General features: G+C 54.1%; 1 protein-coding gene across 5 annotated transcripts in view; it reads left to right on the top strand.

The window, feature by feature from the left end:
- The window catches only part of SUSD4 (sushi domain containing 4), a 138540-nt gene extending 125212 nt beyond the window's left edge, over positions 1-13328 (top strand). For 4 of the 5 annotated variants that reach the window (XM_082389953.1, XM_082389956.1, XM_082389952.1 and 1 more), the window contains 4 exons: positions 5704-5895; positions 6751-6895; positions 10622-11004; positions 11946-12113. In XM_082389953.1, coding sequence (XP_082246079.1) covers positions 5704-5895; positions 6751-6895; positions 10622-11004; positions 11946-11974 — 749 coding nt within the window. In that variant the 3' untranslated portion in view covers positions 11975-12113. Of the gene's footprint in view, positions 1-5703; positions 5896-6750; positions 6896-10621; positions 11005-11945 lie in introns of all 5 variants that reach the window. The other variant, XM_082389955.1, reaches the window with a different exon arrangement.
- Positions 13329-14093: the final 765 nt, after the last annotated feature.

The following is a 14093-nucleotide window of genomic DNA, read 5'->3' as shown; positions in this document are numbered from 1 at the left end:
TCAATATTCATTTGTTTACTTATTATCTGTCTTTAGTGAGCCCCAGGAGGGCGGGATCAATGCATTATCTGGTTTCAATGGTTGTCCAAAAACTATGTGTTAAGTAAATGAATTAAGAAATGAGCAGGGCTTCCCTGGTGGCACAGTGGTTGGGAATCCGCCTGCCAATGCAGGGGACACGGGTTCGAGCCCTGGTCCGGGAAGATCCCACATGCTGCAGAGCAACTAAGCCCGTGAGCCACAACTACTGAGCCTGCGCTCTAGAGCCCGCGAGCCACAACTACTGAAGCCCGCATGCCTAGAGCCCGTGCTGCGCAACAGGAGAAGCCACCGCAATGAGAAGCCCGCGCACCACAACGAAGAGTAGTCCCCGCTCTCTGCAACTAGGGAAAGCCCGCGCGCAGCAGCAAAGACCCAACGCAGCCAAAAATTAATTAATTAATTCTTTAAAAAATGAAATGAGCAAAAGAATATAATCAGGAGGGACTCCCCTGGTGGTCCAGTAGGTAAGACTGTGCGCTCCCAATGCAGGGGGCCCGGGTTCAATCCCCAGTCAGGGAACCAGATCCTGTATGCATGCCGCAACTAAGAGTCCGCATGCCTCAACTAAGACCTGGTGCAGCCAAAATAAGTAAATAAATATTATTTTGTTTTAAAGTATAAGCAGGATACTTGAACAGAACGTGAAGAGGCTTTTCCTTCAGAAGGTCTGAAATGCAGCCTGTCCGAGTAAAATCGCTTCCCGTGTGTATGCCGAGGAGGCGGGTGCCCTAGTGCTGATAATGCAAAACAGGCAGAGGTGGTTGCAGAATCGTTTTTTTACACTTAGAAGTGCATCAGGCTTTCTTCCCAGCTTCATTTCTGTCGTGGTCCGAACACGGGTTGGAAAAGAATTTCCAGACACAAGGCAGAATATAGAGAAGATAGAATTTATTAGAGGGAAGGGTCACTGCCAGAACAGCTGGCCGACTTCCTAGTAGTCTGGGAGAGTCGAGCCCGAATGTGTGCTATTGATCAGTTTTTATAGCCAGAAAACAAAGGAATAGTCTGAGGTGAAAGTTTTGTTTACTGATCGGTCTAGGCACATATACCTTCCTTCTATAGGGTGGGAGTGGGACAGGCCAGATGCCTTTCCTTATTTGGGACAGGGTCCTGTTGCCCAGGTGGGCTCAGGAATTTCGTAACCATAGCAACAGGGTGGGGAGGGCGAGTAAGAGTCCAGTAGAGGGTGTGACGCTGACACTTTTTCAGGCAGGGTCGTCCTTTTTCCTTGAAGCACCATTGTCCTTGGAGCACCACGCCTCAGATAACCCTAAACTGTTATTTTAAAATAAGCTTCCTGGGACTTCCCTGGTGGTGCAGTGGTTAAGAATCCGCCTGCCAATGCAGGGGACGCGGGTTCGAGCCCTGGTCTGGGAAGATCCCACATGCCACTGAGCAACTTAGCCCGTGCGCCACAACTACTGAGCCTGCGCTCTAGAGTCCACGAGCCACAACTACTGAAGCCCACGTGCCACAACTACTGAAGCCCGTGCACTGCAATGAGAAGCGCGCCACTCGCCACAACTAGAGAAAGCCCACGTGCAGCAACGAAGACCCAATGCAGCCATAAATAAGTAAATATATAATTTTTTAAAAAGAGAGTTATTAAAAAAAAAATAAGCTTCCCAAATTTATAATTAACACTTTGATTGTCTGTTCCTTCCAAGTTTAAAGAACGCTCCCGACCCTCTGCCCCTACCAGGATGCACGGGGTGGTTTTCCTTGCAGCAAAGCTAATGGCCGGCCAGGTGCAATCACTAGAAACACTGCAAAGTGTGAAGATAAATGTTTCCACGTAGGGGACAAATGCATCTCTATTAGCAGCCGATTATGACAGTCTCAGAATCAAAGCCTCTACCATGGGTGGTTTTTATCTGGCCTCTGAGAAAACCTGCCAGCGAGATGCTTCCAGATTCCCTCCAGGAATGTTTGGGGCCAGCCTGGTGCAATCCATGTATCCTGATTGTACAGCACAGGCACTCAGCAAGTTCAGGCACCAGTGATACTAAGCGCTGTTATTTATTAAGTGCCTACTGCGTTCCAGACTTTTGTGTTACGTACGTTACATACACTTTCTAATCCTCACAACAACCGTAAGAGTTAGGAATTGTTGCCCTGACTACACGGATGGGGAAGCTAAACCCCCGAGAAGTTAAACAAGCTGCCTAACACCCTGCCCCCAACTCAGCGGTCTAGAGCTGGAATTTGAACATGAATTTGGGGCCCTCCATGCCCGTGCCTGGCGGCACACGGTGTACCACCCCCCTCCCTTGTCAAATGCAGGGTCCGGTCAGCCCAGGCCTTCCTTAGCACATCAGGGACCACCTGCCTCAGGGTTAAGGCAATGATTTGAACAGTCCTTTATCCTCCAAGTGAGGAAAAATGCTGCTGAAAACTGTCAAGTGAAAAAAATTGCACAACATGAGAGCTGTGAGTTAAGTTTTATTTGGGGCCAAATGAAGACTATAGCCTGGGAGACAGGCTCTCAGATGGCTCTGAGGAACTGCTCCGGAGAGGTGGGAGGAGGACAGTATACATGTGATTTTGGTGATGGGGATACGTACAGTCAAGCTCACGTCTTGGCAGAAGGTTGCTGCTGGTCACAGGGAGATGTCTCCATTAATGGTTTTAGTGCTTTTCTAGATATCAGAAGATGCAAGAAATTGGGCTCATAAAATCTCTTGAAAATATCTAACCGTCTGAAGGCCTGTTCTGCCAGTTTGTTCCAGAGCACAGAGTGCCTCATTCCTGATCTCCGCCCTGAACTCCTTTCACGGGGTGTTGAAGGTCAGCGGCTGCAGTGACTTAGTGACTTCATTCCTGTAGAACCAGGTGGAGAATGCTGATTTTTAGTCGGCATAACAAACTTGCATATATATATTTACAGGGCTTCTTCCGACCTCTCATGATGTTTTCTGGGCCTTGAAAATGCTCTGGTGATTCTCTCATCCTGTGGGGACTCCTGGGGATTTGTCTGGAGGGCAGCTAGGAGGAGAGACCTGCTGCTCTGTATAACCCTTGACCGTGGAAAGGACCTACTCTTCCAGCAAAGGTCCAGCCTCCCGTGAGCCGCTGCAGTGCTGGGGGCACTCATGGGAGGTGCAGAGGAGGGGGACCCCCCTGTGGCCACATGAGCCAGGAAGCCCTGGAGGCCACCAGAGTGGCAGATATTGCTGTCAGGCTGGCCGCACAGCGGACATCGAACCTCCCCTTCACTCTGGAAGGCAGGGCCTCCTTCAGGCCAGGAAGGTGGCTCTAAGAGCCCAGTGGCCTCCCTCACTGGGCCGGGAGCCGGACACTTCCTTCCCTGTGCTCTTCACAGAGGGGCCTTTGGGGAAGGAGGGGCCCTTGCTGCAAATCCCTGCTGGCATCCCAGGACCAGCTCTGTGCTGCTGGTACCTTTTCTCTCTCCCTCCTTCTCGTCCTTCCCTTCCCGTTCCTCTCCTGCTGCCTTGATCACCGACTGGGGATGCTCATGGAGCACCCTGGAGGGAGTGGATTTGGCAGGAGCCCCAGTTTGTGGAACTAGAAGTGCATTGGGTGACGGGACTCCGTGGCCCTGGGCAGCTCTGTGGAGGGCGTGCATCTGCTGGGACGGGAGATGCCCTGGGCTGGCGGAAAGCCAGAGCTCCGGTCCCGACTCTACACCAGTGTCTACCCGTGGGACCCGAGGCGCAGTCACCTGCCAGCCGCCATTCATGGAGAACACTTTGGGCCTGTGGACCTCGGACCCAGTCCTGGACCTTCCCCTGCACCCCCCCCACCCCGGTCCGCTGGCTCCCTGCCGGCTTTGTCCAGAGGGAGTGAGGGCAGGTGGAGAAGCTGGGGCATTTCCCCCTGAGCCTCGCTGCCCCAGGGCGTCTCCAGCAGTGCCTGAGTTTCTGCGGCCTCCATCTCCCACAGGATCACCTCCGTGGCTCCAAATTCCACGGGGGCCCGGCCACTAGGACACCTTCATCCCACCTGCCCAGGGGCAGTAGTGGGTTCCCGCTGCTGCGCATCTCAGCGGCCTCATTGTCCACATAGGTTTTTCCATCACCTGCGGAAGCAGTTGCCTCATTACGACCCCCTCTCTGTAGATGCCCGGTTCCTGGTTATCCCTGACTGCCCACTTACATCATGTTAGCTCGGAACTGAGGCCTGGCCAGCCTTCCCCAGGATAACCCTCAGATGCTCCCATTTTACAGATGAGGCCACTGAATCTCGGAGATGAGAAGCCACTTGTTCAGGGTCACCCGGCTGGTGAGGAGCTGAGCCAGAACTCAGCCCGAGCTCCTACCCACTCCTCCAGCTGCTCCTGGAGAACTTGACCTCTCTGAGTTTCTGTTTCCCTGACTCTGAAAAGAGCCAGCAAGGTCTGCCTCGTGGCATTGTTTGCAGGATGAGAGAGAGTGTCTGTAAAGAGCCTCTTGGCCCCAAGCCATGGGACACCCCCATCGCGTGGGCCCATCTTGCTGACCAGCCCCAGTGCCCGGCTTGCTGCCAGAAGAGAGCTCCCGACACACATTCCAGCGGCCCGTGTGGGGCGGGTAGCTCCCTGCAGATGCGGCTGCGTGGGGAGAGCTCTGAGGCCTGCCTGTGCGTCTCCACTGCCCAGGGCTTGGGTACCCCTGGGAAGAGGCTCAAAAGTTAACCCTCTCCCTGTTTTGGTCAAAGCTCGTAGCGGTTTCCATAGGCGTGGGTTTGAAGCTGGCCTCGGTGGTCTGGGCTTTGATTGTTTCTTGAGGAATGTTTAAGGGCAGTTCTGAGTCCTCGTGCAGGAAAGAGGGCTCTTTGTGGGAATCAGTGAACAAGCCCTAAACTCCACGAAAACCATCTTTCTGGACCCAGAGACAGAACCGTTCTTACCTGACAACCCAGAGTTTGGGTTCAAGAGAGGCAACTGAAAACAACTTTTTCTTCCCCTAAAATCATAGACTATGAGGGTTAGGAAAAACCATAAAACATTATCAAGGGTAGAATAAACTTCCATTTTACAGAGGAGAAAATCAAGGCTTAAATTTGGTTAAGTGACCTCTGTAAGGTCACGTAGCATATTGGTGGCAAACCAGGCCCAGGCCCCAAGGCTCCTCCGTGCTGGTCAGGGCGCCTATGACCGGGAGGCTGTGACCTGGGCCTGCACGGAGCCAGCAGAAGAGCTGCATATACGTCATTGGCCAAACCCCAGGAGGGCACCTGTGGATCAGGTCAGGCACACCCAGGGATTTGGATGGTCCCAGATTACTCCCATAGCCACAGGAGCAGGCTCAGGATAGCTGTTCCTTTCAGCGAAGATTCTGTCCATAAATATCTCGGTTGTATTTACTAGGTTGTCTGGCACATAATAGCATGCATTATTAATAGAGCAGCTTAACACTGTCTATTAAGTAGGCATACTCTTTGCGATGTAAAACGAACCTCTCTTTTACGATGTACTTTATCATTATAAAGTGACACGTGACAGCGACAAGTGCTCCGAATCTTATTGCAGGCTTCCGTCTGACCTCACGTGAAGGGACAGACGAAGGGACTGTCTTGGGGACAGCTAATCATCACTAGTCTGATGATTCATGTATCAGTGCATCTCTGAGTGATGTGTTCTCCGAGCTCAATCTCTGTTTTGAGGGTCCAGACAGGATAAGCATGTGGTTCTGAAACTCTTATTCTCCCCCACTGCCCAAGTCTGTCCGCTACCTCCCATGGTGAGTCACGGCGATTTCATCTGCCACCCGCGGCCATGTGAGCGCTACAACCACGGAACCGTGGTGGAGTTTTACTGCGATCCCGGCTACAGCCTCACCAGTGATTACAAGTACATCACCTGCCAGTACGGGGAGTGGTTTCCTTCCTATCAAGTCTACTGCATCAAGTCAGGTGAGCACGTCGAGGGCGTCCCTGGATGGTCCAGGTTCAGACTACTCACGGTGGCGGGTGGCTGTGTCCTGAGCCCCGTGCCTCCTCCCACACACCCTCCCCCCTCACACGCGGTGTTAGGGACTGGATATAGAAACTCATCTTTGTGGATACACGTGGCTGATACTTCCAAACCCTGTTCAGAGGGTCAGGAGTATTAACCCGCCCATGCCCGTGTTAAAATGCTGGCCCTCTGAACGGGTCCCTAGACCCCTAGCGTCCATGGAAGGCCCTGGCCTCTGTGCACTCTGTCTTCCCCCAGCCTTGTCCCCTTCCACTGACAAGGACACAGGCCCATGGGTGTGACCCAAGCAATGCAGGACTCAGCCTTTCTCTTCCAGTCCAGGACGCATATCAGAACACAAATGATATGATTATGGGTAAAACCTGCTCTCACTTCTAAAAACGTAAGCCACGTGCAAGTGTCAGTGCTTCCTACTTAGTAACAAATGCAAACCATCCTCACCCCTGGTCTCAGAGCACCCGGGTAGTGACCACACGACGGAGACTTGGGCGCCCGTGCACGTCCGCCCACCGTCTCCCGCCCACCCCGGTCCAGCCCGCTTGCCCCGGCTTTTTCCAGGTGTGGCCACGGCCACCTGCCCCAAGCAGGGGTGACGGCTGCCCCGGATGTAGCAAGGGGGGGGAAGCATTTGTTAACACAGCACAGCTGGAGGCCCACAAATGGTAACGCGAACCAGTGCGGGTGGAGTGCAGAGAAGTAAAGAAGGCAAATCCCTCAAACGAGCACACGGGAACCCCAGCGCCCGTCACGGCCCGCGAGCTTCACAGCTGCCTCGTCCTCTCTCCCGGCAGAGCCAGCGTGGCCCGGCACCCGTGAGACCCTGCTGACCACGTGGAAGATCGTGGCGTTCACAGCCACCAGCGTGCTGCTGGCGCTGCTGCTCGTCATCCTGGCCAGGATGTTCCAGACCAAGTTCAAGGCCCACTTTCCCCCCAGGTCAGTGCAGCCACCTTGAGCAGCAAGGAGAAAGGATGGTCAGCCTTCATGAGTGCAGAGTTGAGCTTCGAAGGGGGAATAGGGGAGAGAGCAAAAACACTCGCCTGGGAGGTTTTGGGGTGTCTGGGGTCAGAACACCAAGCTGGAGACAGACTCATTTCCCTCTTTCCGCCCCCCCCCCGACCCGTGAGCTCCCCGTCTCCCTCCTTCCCTGGATAAACGTTCTCGAGGCAGGCATCGTAGGGGGTGCAGAGAAGGGGAGCACCGTCAGGGCTGTACACCCTGCACCTCCCACCCCCAGGGGTCCCCCCATTGCCCACTATGTGCCTGCAGCTCTAGACTTACGTACCTTGGAGCTTCCAGGCCACAGGGAGGATAAGAAATACACAGAAGTAATTAGGGACAAGGTCCAAGGTGCGTGACCCAACAGAGGTTCAAAACCGGTGTGCGAAACCGTGGCAAGTCCCCGGAAGGAGAAAAGGCTCTGGATGGGGAGCCAGGACAGGGCTGGTGAGCTTCTGCCCCCAAGTAGGGTCTGAGCGTTCGGAGTGGGACCTGTGGGAGGGCGGGGGCGGGGGGGGGGGTGGTTCTCCATCCTCCTCGGCTGCGCAGGTGAGCTTGGGTCCGTGTCTTCATCCTCCCTGTCGTCATCACCAGAGAGGAGCTTGTCAAAGTCCCTCAGAGGCGGTCTGGTCCTCTCAGTGCCCAGGGCAGCCTGTGGCCCTGCCCCTCCGACGCTGGCCCCTTGCCCAGAAGCAAGCACACCAGCGCCCTTCGGAACCAAGAGCCACCCAGCACTGCTGCTGGCAGATCACTGTTCCTGGAAGGAGAAGTCATTTAGAAAGCACAGGGATGGGCTTCCCTGGTGGCGCAGTGGCCGGGAATCCGCCTGCCGATTCAGGGGATGCGGGTTCGAGCCCCGGTCCGGGAGGATCCCGCATGCTGCGGAGCGACTACACCCGTGTGCCTAGAGCCCGTGCTCTGCAACGGGAGGGGCCACCGCAATGAGAGGCCGGCGCGCCACAGCGGAGAGTAGCCCCGGCTCGCCGCAACTAGAGAAAGCCCGCACGCAGCAGCGGAGACCCAACACAGCCAAAAATAAATAAATAAATAAATTTATTAAAAAAAGAAAGTACAGGGATAAGTTTGTGAACATGAGAAGGAAGTCAGGGCACCGAACATCATAGGATGCTAGCCAGGGCTCCCAAGGGAATCAAGTATCTCCTTGGATTCCTGTGCCCATGTCAGAGTCTTCTCATTTGGGGACCTCATGCTTCAGAAAAGGGCATTTGTTTCTGCCCACAGGGACGAACTGGCCCCCAGGGTCGTGTGTACCACGCCCCTGGCAAAGAGCGTGTTGCTTAGTGGAGGAGGCGGCTCCCGGGACTCACCGCTTCCCACTCCGCCCTCTGCCTTCCGGGAAACTCACTCGCGTCTCTCGCACTCCCAGCCAGGCGCGGGGGCGGGAAGCAGGCGGGGCTGCTGGAGAAAGCACCTGCCCACCTTTTCCCCTCAACCTCCCGCCCCCAGGACGGCCTCATCCCACGTAGCAATGCCCCCAGCTGGCGGCAGGAGCCCCCCAACCTGCAAGCACCCCACTCTCCCAGCCGTGAAAGTGTGCTAGGTCGGGGGTGGGTGTGCACCTGCCTCCACGCCGGGCCCAGAGTGTGTGGACACCATCCTGGGGCCACAGCCAAGCTCCAGCTGAGGTGACAGAATCTTCTTTCCTCTCCAACCTGCCATCCGCCCTCTCTATCGTCACCGTTATTTTTTATGAGTCAAGGGACCATGTTCTATCATTGAGCAATTAGACTATCTAAAGAAGGCCTAAGGGTTATAAGGAGAAAGCTGAACCACATATTGTGATTTACAGTACACTGGAGTACTTGAACGTGGCCTGTAGAGCTATTTTTCTACATAGGCTTGGGAACAAAGTTTCCAGGATAGAGACTAAATATTAAGATGTTTTAAAAATGGTCCCTAGGGAATTCCCTGGCGGTCCAGTGGCTAGGACTTGGAGCTCCTGCTGCCAGGGACCCAGGTTCGATCCCTGGTTGGGGAACTAAGATCCCGCAAGCCGTGCAGCGCAGCCAAAAGAATTTAATAAATAAATAATAAAAATGGTCCCTAAGACTCACTTGATTTTTTTTTAAATCCCTCGAGTATTTATTTCCATCTTAGGTTACTCTCTAGTTGTGTGGAAACGTTGATCTCAGCTGTGCAAATAGATGATAAGGTTCTCAGGAGCAGGTCCAGGAAGGACTTTTTTACTCTAGGTCCCAGAGGTGTAGACGCCGAAGAGATGCAATGACAGCCGTGGGGCTGGGACCAGGGGGGAGAAGCTGCCACTGTGGGAGCTTTTGTTGGGGGAGAACGGAGAACAGAGGCATCCATCGGGTCGCCCTGACCCAGACAGCTTGCTGGTGAAAGGGACAGTGAGAGGTAGGGAGGCCTAAGTGAGAAAGGAGGGCAGTGTGAGACCCTGGAGGCCAGGGAGGAGGGGAGCTCGGCCGGTTCCAGACCCACTCACGAGGGCTGTGGAAGGGGAGAGAAGCTGGATTTGGAGCAAACTCTTCCTTTCCTCCCGGCTCCTGCCTTTTGGGGGTCATGGGCCTTGCAACCTCCCCCATCTCTGGGTGGCCTTAAGGATGGTGGAGCAAGGAGCCCCCCCACCAGAATCTCTAAGCAAGATGCTCCAAAAAGACAGTGGCCCCGAGCGTCAGAGAGAGGCGGCCTGACGCTTCCTCCACCTCAAACACCAGCGTCCAGACATCTCAGTCCTCAGATTTTGGAGCCCCTGCCGCTGGCGTGCAGGGGTTCAGGGTCTACACCACCACCCCCCCACCTCCAGCTGGGTTGTCTTCTCCTCCTGATATTTTACCTTCTGGCCACATCACTCAGCACCAGTTCCCAGCTGAGAAAATAAGGAACCAAGTTCCACTGGCCACTTACTGGCCACCCCGGTTCCTCCAGGGACCAGGAGCAGAGAGTGGTCACGGAGCTCGGGCTTTGGCATCAGACCCGCGGTGCGGAAGGTGCAAGGGACCAGAGGCCAAGGGCAAGGCCAGAACCGCGTGTGTGTCAGCGTAAGGGAACCCCCGCTCCGGGCAGCACGGGCAGAGCTTAGGTTCAGGTGGCTGCTGGGTCGGGGGGCGGCCGTGAGATGGTGTTCAGAGTTCCTTTTTTTTCTGTTGTTGTTGTTTTTCTGTCTTGACTAAAAATGAGTGATTTTTATACCGTAGCAGAAAACAAACACGAAGCATATGAAGCACAGGGGTAACTGAAAGGGGCACTTAAGGTCCACAGTTTCCCAAGCTTTTAACGGTACTGTTCCGTTTCCAACAGGCTTCCTCAGGGACACTGCCGGGGCACACTGGGGTGTTCGGTTGGCATGGGCCACATAGTCCCCTGTTCTCAGGTTTATGACCATAAGGCCGAGCCCAGAGGTCCAATGGGGGGAAGAAGGAAGTATGAGGAGATACTGGAGCCCAGAGGCGGCAGGAGGCCAGGAGGGAAGCAGGAGAAGAAAACCTCTCCTGTCCAGAGTGTGGCCCTGGTGGACGCACAATCTGCCAGAGGGGACCGGGCAGGGAGGCTGAATCTCCTGCACCACCTCCTCCCACGGCTCTGCAGCCCCCAGGACCCCAGCTGCAGTGGGGGGCACTGCGGCCTCGTTCCCGGGGTGACCTGTCATCTGACAGATTAGCACCACTTTCCTCTCCACAGGGGGCCTCCCAGGAGTTCCAGCAGCGACCCTGACTTCGTGGTGGTAGACGGCGTGCCCGTCATGCTCCCGTCCTATGACGAGGCTGTGAGTGGCGGCTTGAGTGCCTTAGGCCCAGGGTACCTGGCCTCCGTGGGCCAGGGCTGCCCCTTACCCGTGGACGACCAGAGCCCCCCAGCATACCCCGGCTCAGGGGACACGGACACGGGCCCGGGGGAGTCAGGAACCCGTGACAGCGTCTCAGGCTCTTCGGAGCTGCTCCAGAGTTTGTATTCACCTCCCACGTGCCAAGGGGGCACCCGCCCCGCTTCCGACAGCCCTGACACAGCTCCCAGCACGGCGGGGGAGGTGGCATCCACCAGCCCAGGCATTGACATTGCAGATGGTAAGCATTTGCCCCGAGGCCCGGGCCACCCTTGCACAGCCCCACCCTGCTCCCAGCTCAGGGCCAAATCAGTGCTACCGTCTCACTCAGCTTAAATTGCATCTTGCTCTCTCTGCATGTAGAGGCCGTGGGCAAGGCCAATTATTGGAAGAAATGATCAACATCTCACAAGTGATGAGCCCATTAACTGGAGGCATAAAAGAGCACCAAGCCATCCAAAGTAGAAAGGCCACAGTGGGTTTTCATAGCATCCGTATGATCCAGGATGCCTTTCTTCTTTCTCCCTTAATTAGGCAGGACTTCTGAAAGTGGTGCTTGGGATCAAGGTAACACACACGTGCTAAAAGGGAAGACCCAGATGCTGGCACGAGGGCCCAGCCCTGGAGAAGCTCTGGGTACATACAAGTTATGTTTATCAGGGGTGAAGTAAAAGATGTGTATGTGCCTACTGCAAGGAAAGGCAGATTGCAGCTCATGGCAAAATAGTAAAAATGCATCAGACTAATTAGGGCTGTGTTTCCCGGGGCAAGGGAGCACCAGCACCACTTTACAAATGAAAGCGCTAATTCCAGCTTATATTGACAGTAAGTAGCAGTAACCACATGGAAACAGGGGTCTCCTGGTTCCTCGTAGAGTTCCTTTTCTCCAGTACCACCCTGCCTCTCTGTACTTGAACTTGTAACCTTTTGGTTTGTATGACCATTAGGGTGCATGGTTGAAGCCTAACAGTTTATTTTTTATGAGCTGAGTATGAGATTTTCCAGCAAATAATGTTGTACAGAGGAGTTGGTTTATTTGCTTGTTGACTGATATGTGGAACTTAGCATTTTCTTCTTCTCACTGATTTGTAGGAACCGTAGACATTTTACTAAAGCTCACGATTCCAGATCTTTGCGGTGTCTTCCGGTGTATTGGTATAATAACCATCTCTTCTTTTACAGAGATCCCTCTAATGGAAGAAGATCCATAACTGGAAAAAGTCCCGGTGATTCTGCTGCCCCTTTGGGGATGGGCACCTTGTACTTTGGAGTGAGGCCTCTGGAGGACAGAGCTTGGGGGGATGGAGGAAGTTTTCTAATTTATCAGCATGGGGACGGTGACTCCATCATACGTCTCAGACTCAACAGTGAGGCTGATACAAAGGGCAGTGGCAGTGCTTTTAAATGAAACTTGAGGATTTGCCAAGACCAGTGAGGAACAAAAAGGATGGGGGGAGACCCTGTGTGGTCCTGGAAGAAGGTGTTAAGTGCATCTTGTGCTGCGGAACATGGGACAGACGGTTCCACGCATATCCCACCAAATCCCACATCCCGCTGACTTATGAGTATTACCCGCCTCCTCTGAAAGCATGTCACATTATGTAAATCGCTTCTAAAATCTGCTTCAGACTGTCTCTGGACGCCAAATTAGGATGGATCAGCCTCTGCCAGAAGTCTGTGTTGAGCTGCTGGAAGAGCGGCAGAGCGCCCCCTGCAGGCTCCCCAAGGAAGATTCTGGTGTGTCCCTTGGGCTGGACAACTCTGATCAAGGCAAGACTAAAGCGGGATGTGGCGGTTCCACTGAGAAAGGAAAGGAAAGACTCGGCTTTCTGGAAATTTCTTCAAAAAGCAGAGCTCCTGTCCTCCTTGCTGTCCTTTGGTGAAATATCATCAGTATTTGTATTCATGGTCTAGCACACGGATCCATGGCGTTGGCTAAATCTTGTGACTTTACACATGGTCGCAGTGTGTTCAAATAGCATCTCATGGTGGAGAAGTAACCAAGGTAATGTTTTGTTTCGGCATCTTTAAAAGATCCCACTTGACAATTTATCTGAGTCATGAGCCCATCTCCAGTTAACTAATAGGGTTGTTGCCCCCGCTGCCAAACTCAGACAGATTTAATTTTCCAAAACAGAAATTGTATCTGAAACTATATTCCTCCTCCTCCAAATAAAATATGAGGTTGGATTCTTTTTCCCCCCTTTTATTTTGTCCTGCGAAGTCCGCAGTCTCCGAAGACAGACAGCTCTCCGCTCCTGCTTCCCAGGCGTCCGGCTGTCCCACCCGCCTGTCCGTCCAGCACTCGCACCGCGCTCTCCCGGGGCCCACTGGGTGTCGTTCCTAAGAAAATGATTGTTAAAAACATTTCCCGAGTCTTGAAGTGTCTCTTCCAATACATGTTGATCTGTGGAGCTGATTCCGTTTCTCCTCTGGGTTTTAGACAAATACATTCGAAACTCTGATCCATAAAATTGCTATGCTGATAGAGCGGTGAGAGCTGGAAGCTTGATCAAATCCTGTTTTTTCTCGACACAGACTGATTAAAAATTAAAAAGAAAATGACACTTTGAAGCGTGGCTTCAATAGCGGAGTGGGTTTGGGTGGGCAGGGAGGGGCAGTGGCAGTGATCCCAGGGGATGGAGACAGCGGAGGACCAGGACCAGAGGCTGAAGGAGGGAGGGAACAGGAAAGGGCGTGCCCGGCCCGGTGCCCTGGGCAGCGGGGCCACCAGCAGCAACAGCTGAGCGAGTGGGTAAAGGTGTTTGGTAATTGTGACATTGTTTAGTGCCGGAAGCTGGTTTTCATGGTATACATGCTTAAACTCCATCTGGCCAGCTCAAAGACAGACGGCATAGGTGGCTGGGTGGGACCGGGGTCCGGAGTTCACTGTGGGCAGCCCACATCCTCCTGCCCCCTGCCGCCAGCAGCCTTCCCGGGGTCCCTGTCGGGCAGGTCTCAGCTCTTCTCCACGCCACGCCTGTCCTCCCCTCACTCCCTCTAAATGGAGAGCGTGTCTCAGAGACCACCAGGTAAGTGCCTCATTTCCCACCAAAGAAGCCTGCGAGGCTGTCTCCGGGGCCTGGCCTCGCCTCCTTCCAGAAAATGCTCTCCCAAAGTAGAGAGCAGCAGCATGCAGCTCGTGAGCCGAGCACAGCCCCCCACACCTGGGAGACAGGTAGCACAGGTGCAACGTACATCCAGGTGTTAGTGTCAACGTTGTTCTAAGCACAGAGGCTGGTAGGAAGGAAACGCCCGCTCAGTGACAGAGTCAGACGATGTCCAACCGAATTACCTGGATCCTCCCCTCAGTCCCTTTAGTGCGTGGCC

This window comes from Balaenoptera borealis (assembly GCF_965194805.1).
Source record: "Balaenoptera borealis genome assembly, chromosome: 1".
NCBI classification, from domain to species: domain Eukaryota; kingdom Metazoa; phylum Chordata; class Mammalia; order Artiodactyla; family Balaenopteridae; genus Balaenoptera; species Balaenoptera borealis.
The sequence above is the reverse complement of the archived record's forward strand: the minus strand, read 5'-3'. Positions and strand labels throughout refer to the sequence as shown.